This window comes from Aspergillus pseudodeflectus, assembly GCF_044049435.1.
Source record: "Aspergillus pseudodeflectus strain CBS 756.74 chromosome Unknown BJX68scaffold_38, whole genome shotgun sequence".
Taxonomy (NCBI): Eukaryota; Fungi; Ascomycota; class Eurotiomycetes; order Eurotiales; family Aspergillaceae; genus Aspergillus; species Aspergillus pseudodeflectus.
In genome coordinates this window covers 301,096-310,925 of record NW_027263814.1, presented here as the reverse complement: position 1 = coordinate 310,925, position 9,830 = coordinate 301,096, and the positions used below count along the sequence as shown (strand labels likewise).

At 51.2% G+C, this 9,830-nt stretch overlaps 4 protein-coding genes across 4 annotated transcripts; 3 read left to right on the top strand and 1 right to left on the bottom strand.

The window, feature by feature from the left end:
• Window positions 1–232: 232 nt before the first annotated feature.
• Window positions 233–1,295, top strand: BJX68DRAFT_242476 (uncharacterized protein). Its single transcript, XM_071040992.1, has one exon. It carries the CDS (start codon window positions 829–831, stop codon window positions 1,252–1,254), a length of 426 nt encoding a protein of 141 aa, XP_070896555.1. The 5' UTR covers window positions 233–828; the 3' UTR covers window positions 1,255–1,295.
• A 1,086-nt stretch (window positions 1,296–2,381) lies between these two features.
• On the top strand, window positions 2,382–5,978 carry BJX68DRAFT_269379 (putative Rho GTPase activator Rga; the record flags this gene model as incomplete). Its single annotated transcript, XM_071046322.1, has 6 exons — window positions 2,382–2,462; window positions 2,528–2,558; window positions 2,627–3,157; window positions 3,215–5,248; window positions 5,315–5,410; window positions 5,473–5,978. The coding sequence occupies 6 exons, from the start codon at window positions 2,382–2,384 to the stop codon at window positions 5,976–5,978; spliced, it is 3,279 nt and encodes a 1,092-aa protein (XP_070896554.1).
• A 332-nt stretch (window positions 5,979–6,310) lies between these two features.
• Window positions 6,311–8,068, bottom strand: BJX68DRAFT_137143 (DASH complex subunit Ask1-domain-containing protein). The gene is made up of 3 exons (XM_071036402.1): window positions 7,935–8,068; window positions 6,835–7,869; window positions 6,311–6,779 (listed from the first exon to the last, which is right to left on the bottom strand). Exons 1-3 carry the CDS (start codon window positions 8,023–8,025, stop codon window positions 6,643–6,645), a joined length of 1,263 nt encoding a protein of 420 aa, XP_070896553.1. The 5' UTR covers window positions 8,026–8,068; the 3' UTR covers window positions 6,311–6,642.
• Window positions 8,069–8,246: 178 nt separating this feature from the next.
• BJX68DRAFT_242470 (uncharacterized protein) lies at window positions 8,247–9,763 on the top strand. Its single transcript, XM_071040991.1, has 2 exons — window positions 8,247–8,330; window positions 8,525–9,763. The coding sequence occupies exons 1-2, from the start codon at window positions 8,309–8,311 to the stop codon at window positions 9,457–9,459; spliced, it is 957 nt and encodes a 318-aa protein (XP_070896552.1). The 5' UTR covers window positions 8,247–8,308; the 3' UTR covers window positions 9,460–9,763.
• The last annotated feature ends 67 nt before the right edge of the window (window positions 9,764–9,830 follow it).

Here is a 9,830-nt window from a genome sequence, read left to right as displayed (position 1 = left end):
GACTTTTTCTCGTTCTAGACATCTTTCATGATGTCCCTCCTATATTTCGTTACCAATCGGCGAGCCTGCCGATATTATAGTACTGCAATGCAATGGCCCTAGAAGCGTGCCATGGAGGATATCTGAATTTCGCCTCAGCTAGGGTATGCTTGATGAATAGGATAGGCTGTTGAACAACGAACCATGACCAAAATACTGAGAAAGTATTCCTATCAATTGAAGGGATATTGAAGCTGAGACTACGAGATTTGTCAATGTATCCGGGTGCGCCTCTATCAACTTCTCTTGAGGTGTGCCAACCAGACGTTTGAGGGGGAGAAGGTTTGCCGACCATCCTCTAATATAGATCGGTCTAATATCAATCACGTTGCCCGGTTCGTCCTGGTTCCAGTTTCGCCATAATGGTACCGTCCCAGACATAAGACGTAGCGGTGCTGGGTTACCAGCATTTTAATCCTCTGTCTGTTTGCTCTTCGGAGCTCTGCGGTACTCCCGCAATGCATCTCCGGTGGGTGTTGATTTGTGGTGGTGAATGCTAAACAGATCTTCCTATGTCTTCTTCACAATCTGACAGTCGCCCTATCTTTGGTCGGTGGCACAGGGTGCGATGCTGAAGAAGAGAAGTGACGAAAGGCTCTAGAACACATTGTCAGTTGGACTCAACGTTGCTGCTATCCACGGCTAAGATACCCCTCGCTTGTCTGAGGCCTTGTTAAATTCGATCCGGTGCTACAACTTTTGTAGAGAACTTTTGCTCATCCAATTGATGTTGGCTATCCCTATGTATCCATAGTCTTTGGACAAGGGTCCGGAACTTGACCTCTGGTAATGTGTCTTATGGCTTTGGCACTTAGGAGTCGAAACTGGAGAAGACTGAGTGAGATATTGCGGGGAGTTTTATACACGACCTGGCAGATTCTTGGACAGGAGGTCGGATTGGCACAGCCGAGACGAAGGGCAGATAAGTTGAGGTTCAATGAAAGGGAACCATGGAATGCTGTAGGTGTCGTCGGAGTTATGCCGGAAAGTGGATGGGTTTTAAATAAGGCGATCGAAAAGATCGTTTATGCTCTCTTAGACTGGTGGTTATCTGGGGACCTAGTTGCGAGGACTCGGCTGGAATATGATTTCAATACACAGAGCCAACTGTCTTCGAGGGCCGAGACGCAAGTTGAATTGCTTGGTGTGTGGCTCAAGGATCCACTGTTTTCAGAAAGCGGGACATGGGTACTCCGTAGATTGTCATGCAATTAGCCTGATTCACGGACATAATAATATCAAGAAGATGAATATCAATGCAAAGATAGGTTGTTGGAGATTGAGTCCACGATTGGAGACTCTGCCACTCCCCACCAGGGCCACCACCTGCACCAGTGAAAGATGTCTCGGAAAGTTTAGTGCCTGAGGCAGGAATATGTGGCTTGCGTAACACAGCGTCGTCTGTATACAATAGTTTCATGAACCAGCTTGTTGTCCATCCCTAATAATTTGGATTTCCTCTCATCTGTCATTTCAACTCCACCGACACTCAGTAATCAGTTCTGACGCAGGTGGTTAGTAGTGAGTTGGCGAGGGGTTCGTTCCCGTCCGCCGAGTTTATCTGAAACAACTCGCAGCAGCTGGTGTGTTTCAATCGGCTCTCAGAACTCTCTCTCTTCAGCTTCATCTTCTTGATCTGATTAATCCTCCGCTATCTCTCCAATCCTTTCTCGTCTTTTCTCCCAGGGTCATCTCTTGAGATCCTATATCGTCCTCCGCTCGCTCCATCTGCAACGGCCCCCTGTCCGATCGACAGGTGTCTACTGTATGGTCCAGTCCAGGCACTCGGCCCCCCTCACTTTCGCTCCCTCCCTCAGTCTGGCCCCCTGTTCCTGTCCACTGTTCTCGGACTTTCCCCCATACTCGCCTTCGACATTCTCGCTTCCTATCTCACCATTCCCCCGACTCACTATGCTGGTCTTAGATCGACTACTAATCCTGGCCTTTCTTTAACTTTACTAGGCTCGCTAGGACCCAGAAACTCTTCCGCTCCCTTGCCGTGGTAATCGAATTGCGTCCGTCCACTTGAAGCGCGGACCCCGTGTCCTTTCCCTCTGCGAAACCCTTCTTCCCACTCGTCTGTCCTACGCTCCTGTTCAACTGTCGTTTACACCAGGGGTTCAATCTTTGTGCTCCGATCGCGAAATCGCTAGCTTTGTCGGATGCGTGGCTGGACCCGACCCCCTCGCTTTAAACGTCGATGAATAATAGGTAGTCTTGGCTTGACCGATTCTTGTTGCGCAGCGGTCTCCCTCATTCGTACCTACCACATCTGTCTCGTTGTCTTGGAGTAATCACTCCGCAGTCGCTCTCAAATACGTATAATCGAGGACAAGCTCGCCATGGAGTCCCCCACATCATACCCCCCGGAGTCTCCCATGGACCAGGAGGATGTTCCGTTCCCTTGCAAGGGTTGTGGAGAGGTATGCATGAAGAGCTCCGCAGATGATCCGTCGAGGAATAGCATCGCAGATACTGACTAGCACAGATCTTGGAAGAAGGCAAAGCTTTTGAGCTAGGTAGGTCCTACGTTGAACCCAACTTGTTTACGCAGGCAAGTTACTAACCAATGGTTCTCCCTTTCTAGCTGGCAACCGATGGCATATAGACTGCTTTCGCTGCAGCTCCTGCAGCACGCTTCTAGATTCGGATGCGCATCTCCTTCTCCTCGGCGACGGATCACTGATCTGTAGCAATTGCACATATAGCTGCAGCTCTTGTGGGAATAAGATTGAGGATCTGGCTATCTTGACCGGCGAGCAAGCGTTTTGCGCTCAGTGCTTTCGGTGTCGGAATTGCAAGAGAAAGATTGAGAACCTGCGCTACGCCCGCACATCGCAAGGAATCTTCTGTATGGATTGCCACGAGTCCCTAATGCAACGACGAAGAAAGAAGAATCGCGGTATTAGCTCGAAAAAGCATAGCAGTCCCGGCGTGAAGCTGGATAAGTCGCTTCCGTCTCTACCACCTGAAGAAGCCGAGGCCATGTTACATGCGGCAGATGACATCTCCATTGACGGTTACGCCGATGGAACATCAGAAATGGCGTCGCGGAGGGCAGCGCCTGCGCTGGACGCGGAGAGAGCTGAGCCCAATCATTCTGCTGCTGATGACCAGGGTAAGAATACTCGCAGTGTCGCATTTGAATCAATCTAACCAGCGTTCATTGGAACAGACAACTTGATCCTCCCTTCTAGCACGTATCGCAGCAATCGGCATTCTGTTGTCCCTACCGAGTCCGATGCAGACGGCGGGGAATTTCTCATCCCTCTCGCGTTCGATCCATCAGAGGAACAGCGACCTCATCGCACACATTCCACCAACCAGACTAAGTCTCCTGAGCGCCTTCCTCTGGAGAGTTCTTCTCCTCACATTGCGTACCAGGAGAAAGGTCGCGCTCGCCCCGAAGATTCCAATCGCTGGCGCCAGGACGACTCTCTCGGTGGTAGCTCCATGCATAAAGCTGGCAGGTCGAACTCGGCCCGCAGTTCTCGGTCTGACATGCCTGTGAGCCACAAGGGAGCCGGTTCTTATTCATCTACTACGTTCGAGAGCACCAAGTCGTCGATTACCTATGGGAGAGATAGCTCGACAGTTGACTCTCAGAGATCTACCGCGGCGGAAAGCACCACAACTCTGCCCACTCGCCCCTCACATGAGCTCCGGCGATTGCACGAGAATGGCGGCTCGGCTGATTCGTCTTCGGCAGTTGCACACCCCAAACGGGGTGATTCTCTGGAAAGCAGGAACCATCAGTTTTCTCGAAAGGAGATTGTACAGTCTCCTGGTGCTAAATCCATCAGTCCAACTGACCAGTGGAGTGACCGATCTTTGGAGACGTTCAACAAGGGTACACCGCAGAGCGGAGAATCGCCACGAAGTCAGCGCAACGATTCTTACGAGCGGACAAAATCCCAGGCACGCCCCAACTCCATCAGCACTCCTCAACAAACAGAGCCCTTTCGCCCTGGGGATTATGGGGCCTCCTCCTCCCCTCTACGCTATAGCGCCGGGGGCGACTTTTCAATGGACGAGGATATGGCTCGGATTCTTGGTTCAGACGATATTCAACCCTCACAATCAAGTGAATCTTTCTTGCGCCGTATGTCCAACTCTGTGCGCCATGGCCGGAGCTTCAGCGACAAGGGATCCCGGCTTATGAAAGATTCCAAGTGGCCAAAATCACCTGTCAATGGGTCCTCGTCTATAACTGATATAGCAAGTCATTCGGCCGGCTCCCCGGAGCAAGGCAGCGGTGATGAAATAGCCTGGCTTCGAAGCGAATTGAGAAAGGAGCGCCAAAGAGTTATGGAGCGTGACCAGAAGATTACCGAAATGGAGTCTGTTCTGAAAGCCACTGCCGATGTAAAGCAGGTCAATACGGAACTAAACGAGAAGCGCTCGACCATGGTGGTTTTAGATGCGCAGAAGGAGATTGTGATGCGAGAACTTACCGTTTTGACTGAGCATCTAGAGTCCGAAAAGCGTGGCGGCAACAGCGGGCCCCTTGACTTAGGCAAACTCACGAACAAAGTCTTACGTGACTTTGTTGAATCTATTCAGAAGCTGAAAGATTCTTTCACACCACAAATCGAAGAACTGATACAAAGGCGCAACGAGGTTGCAGAGGAACTTGCAAATGTGAATCGCATGAAGGATAAGAGCTTCCAGGAATTCGAGCAACTCTCCTCCAAGAATGCTCAGTTGGCTGAGCTAAACAACCAACTTGTACATCAAATCCAGGAACTGTACAAAGCAAACTCTATCGACGGAAATCGTGGTGCCAACGGCCTTGGCATATACTCACACGGCAAGGAAAAGTCTTTGTCCTCCATCGACGCATTGAGAGCAGCAAGCGATTTACCGCCATCGGTTTCTACGCCGAACATGTCTGAGGAAGCCGAGCCAGCTACTGTTGTTCCTGGCCCCCAAGTTGTGAGCATCCGCAAAGGACAGCCACGCAAATTCAACTGGAAGAAGGGAGGCCAGAATGTCGCAAAAGGAGTTACCAAAGGCCTCAAAGGGGCATTCATGTCGAGCGAGAGCAACACGAGTGGTACGGATAATCCTACAGGTCTACCGCGCTCTCAGACACAAGACCCCAGCCGCCAGGGATTTGGATTTTTCGGAAATCAGAGGAACAAGCAGACAGGCACAAGGATGCCACAGACCGATAGCGTCCCTGCTCTGGCTGAGGGTTCTCCCACAGGTAAGCTCTTCCCATGGCCTTGACTAGTGTATATCTTCCCGTCGCCCTTAACTGACACATTTTCAGGGCTCTTCGGCACTGATTTAGAACAACGCATGGAACACGAGAAGAGCATTATCCCAGGCATCGTCACTCGCTGCATCCAGGAAGTTGAGTTACGGGGTGTGTTACTCTATTCTTTACTCGTGGCATGAACAATGAGCTAATACCTGGGTCTTCATTAGGCATGGATATGGAAGGAATTTACCGTAAATCAGGTGCTAGCTCAGCGATTCAAACCATCAGAGAAGGCTTTGAACGATCTCCTCAGGATTATGACATATCAGACCCCGATCTGGATATTCATGCAGTGACATCGGCGCTGAAACAATACTTCCGAAAACTACCTATGCCGCTCATTACCTACGATGTCTACGAAAAAATCATTGAAACGGGGGAGATTCCCTCACAATCTGCCCGCATTGAATCCCTGCAGCAGAGTCTTGGAGAGCTCCCGCGTGTCCACCAGGATGTGCTTGAGTTTCTCGTGTTCCACTTGAAACGTGTTGTGGAGCGAGAGAAGGAGAATCTAATGACCAGCCAGAACATCGCCGTTGTCTTCGCGCCGACTATCATGAGACCACAGAGTCTCGCGCGAGAAATGACAGATGTGCAGAAGAAGAACGAGGTTGTCAAATTCCTAGTGGAAAATTGCCAGGAAGTGTTTATGGGTATGCAAAATCACAACTAATCGTCGCGTCCAAGTTCAAACTCGGTTCAGCCCCAACTGTGTTCTCGTCTTCCTTTCCTTCTTAGGCTCCTCTCTCTTCCCAGGGCCCTTCGAAGTTCGCATGGATCCGGCCCCCAAGTGCCTGTATATATGGGGTTTGGGCCAATCTACCTGCTCCGCTCTGCTATCTCGCGCATCTTTTACCCAGCGCCGCCCGCCTACCTTCTCAAAACCTCTCTGATGATCAGCGCTTCCCTCTCGATACCCTTCATGTATCTTTCAGTGCCTGCGTGCTATTTCGATTCCCCAATATTTGATTCCGCAGGTTCGAAGCTAGTTCCAACCAGTGGTGTATGTGTGCTCTTAAAAATCTTTAGACGACTTTCTTATCCTTCTGGGTGGTTCTGAGTGACTGGAGCATCCAGTTCTTCTCCGTCGTGGCCTTTTGGACTGTATGTTAGAGTTCGAGTGTTCTATAAGGTGGCTTGTCTCCTGTGCAGTAATGCCTGGGACTATCTGCCCAATACATCCGTAGGTATGAATGAGCAGTCGATTTACAAATAACTAGAGTGCTCCTCCTTAGTGTATATCCTTGCTTGAATGGTAGAGGGAGGTCATTCGCAAGTGCATCGTGCACGTAGTTTCTCCAGTCTCTACCTATCGATCGATAATATCCACGAGGGGCTTAGAACGTATCATCCTCTAGCCGCTCCATTCGCCGGATAACGCTCGGACTCTGATCATCGCCTATATCCTCCGTAGTGTCATTGGCGCCAGCCGTGTAAAGAAGCTGCTCCACAATTCGTCGGGAGGCTTCCTTGGCTATTCGAACGCGGCATTAGTAATTGTTAGAAAGGGTGGCATGTAGCGCACTAACCTGGTGTCTTCATGAGCCGACTCTGGGGAATATGGAACTGCATAGTCTTTGGCGGGCTAAGACCTAGTTCATCGTCGTCGTCGTCGTTGAACTGGTCGTCGTCGCTATCCCAATCGTTACGCTTGCCGAAGCCACCTTTCGCCGGCGTCAGCACACTCGTGCCTGGCTTGGGAGTAATACGGAGACGATTGCCACTTGGGCGCCTCTTGCGGCCTGTCCCCGGGGTTTGGGGCTTGAACGGAGAGGAGAAGAGTTCCGAATTTAACCGAGGAGCTTCGGGCTCAGGACTGGACATGGGGGAGTCATCGAAATCGTATTTAGTTGTCGAAGCAGCCTTAGGCGTGACCGCAAAACGGGACCGCGTGGCGTCGTAGCCCTTTCCGAGTGGCGTGGCTTGTACGCGGTACGTTTTGTCGAGAAGACGATGCATGACGGGATCGGCTTCGCTCTTGGCTGTTGATCTGGATTTATCGTGAGACACTGGAGGAATGAACGGAGAAGAAGATAGGAGGTCGTCGTTGTAGGTTTCATGGGATCTGCTTGTTTGTTTGCCGGGTGTGCTAGGTAGGAAAGAGTCCTCTCCTTGGTACTCGTCCACGTCGTGGCCCGCCCCGTCGTACGGGGATGGCTGGGCGATAGAAGAAGTCACAGTCGTGTCATCGTGAGGGCCTTCCTGCAGTACAGCGCGTGGCGTACTGTGAGAGGAGAGACTAAAGGAGGTAATATCGACGTCGTCGGGTCTTTTGTTGCGGTCGCTGCGTTCAGTGGACGGTGTCTGGTAAGACTGGGATTCGTCGAGGTTGCTCTGGGAGATATTAGACGGATCATCGTCTGTTACTGTTTGCTCGAGAGTTGTGTCATGGTCCGGTCGTTCCTCGTAGCCAGATAGGGAGACGTTTGCGCTGGCTTCGAAGAACTGTTTCCAAAACTTCGCGCCCTCCCATACGTCTCGAGAAGCTTCGGAATATTGCTCAACAACGGGGAGGATACTAGTTGTGACGATACGGTGGGCGCGGCTGAAGTTGTGGTCGATTTCTATGATAGAGTTGCGAAGTAATTAGCAACATTGGAGAACAAGACCGGCCGAGATGTTTGTTCACCTTGGAGAGTGAGGGTGATAGACTGTTCCAGCTTTTCCAATTCCTCTGTAAGTGTCAATGGGCGCTGGGCCATTGACGAAGGACGCGACATATTGGAAATTGTGGTTATAGGCCAATCGAATGGGGTACAAGTGGAAGCCGATCAAGATGCGGGTGGATGTTTTGAAGTTGTTGTTGCGGGGAAAACACGGGATACCAAAAGCGGTCAGAAAGTAGGGCATCAGATAAGGGTGGGATGGTGTCACGTGAGCAGTGGCGCAGCGGGGGAAGTGGGCTGACTGGAACTATCGCTGCGGCAACTTTCGCTGCTGCCTCCAACAAAAGATTGTTGCGGATACAGCTTCAAAAGCGACACTGAAGCCGTCTACTACGAGATGCCGACCCCAGTTGCAAAGGGTATGCCGCTATTTTCCTTCTACATGAGTCTCTCACTTGTCTTTGAGCCTTCCGGGGCGGTGTGCTTATCAGTGATATATGGCTTCTCTGGGATGCCGAGCCGACTCGAATCTTTTCCTTGAGAGAATAGTTAATGCTGTTTCCATATGGCTTTGCATGTGTTGAACCATTCTGTGGCAGAACTGACAAGCTAGGTATCATTATCGGTGTGGCGGCGCTCGTAGCCGCTGGCATCGCAGTTTACGAGTCCCCCCAATTCCGACGATGGGTGAACAACTCGCGCCGGAAACTTGCGACAGCGTTGCACAACCTCGGAGATGGAGTTCATCCTGGGGAAGCTGGGTTACCACTTCAGCATGACATTTCCATGGTGGAAGAGGTAGGTCCTGCAGCTGAGGAACGCAGGCGGATCGCCCGGGAAGAGATCCAACGACGACGAAGTTTACTCGAAGAACGTCAGAAGAAGAGGTCAAACAGCTCGCTGGGCACGTTCGATACATTGGTGGACAGAAATGGGCATTTGTTGGATGGAGCAGACCAAGCTCACTCCATGGCAAATTCCACGGCCGTGGATCTGGGCGCCTCGCAGCCTGTACAACGAAGCAAGCAACCGGGAACCTCACCCGCTGATTCGACAGTCTTATTTGATGCTGAGCCAGTACCTGAGCTTTCGGGGGTTCAGCTTTCTATTCCGGCTCCGCGATCCCGTGCTTCGACACTGTCGCATGCCGATTTCACGCCTGTATCCGAGGTGTCGAATGGCATGTCGGAGTTGATAGTTTCTCGAGAGTCACTTGACGAGCAACGACCTGTTTCATCTCTGTCTAACCACACCGTTGGCAGTCGCCCCGAAGTGATCTATGCGCACCCCGAGTCGTCCGCTAATGGGACAGTTGAGGACACACGTTCCCCCTTCTCGGACCTAGAAGGCCTGCGCTTTGCTCGAGACCGTCCCACGACTCCACCTACGCCCTCGACGGCAGACAACTTCAGTCACATTGCTGTAGATTCGTCATCTGACGGCACACTCAGCGACTTTGAGGGTTCGATAGAACGGGCTCATACTCCTGCCAGCTGGTCAGAAATAGGAAGTGTGAGCAGCGAAGAGTACCATCAACATGGCCTGTAAAAGAGGGGGTTCAAGCTTTGGGAATATTTGGATTTGGATGGGTACAATAGGCGCTTGGTGGACCGGGTACGGTGTAACTGGCGTTGGTATCATGTTTTATCAATATTGTAGCAGTTTCTGGCTTTTATAGATGCTTCATAAGGCGATCATTGCATACTCTATCCACGAAAATAAACCACCACCACCAGTATCTTCAAAACAGATTAGAGACTTCGTCTGAGAGCCACGTTTCGACCTATTTGATGAAAAATCATATTCATTACGTGCATCGGCTCGGCTTTCGCAGCGTCTCACAGTACTCGAGGCTGGCCGATTGGACGGTCGGATATCCTCTCTGGGGTCAGATGTGCCTCGGCTCTCACTCGGCTGGT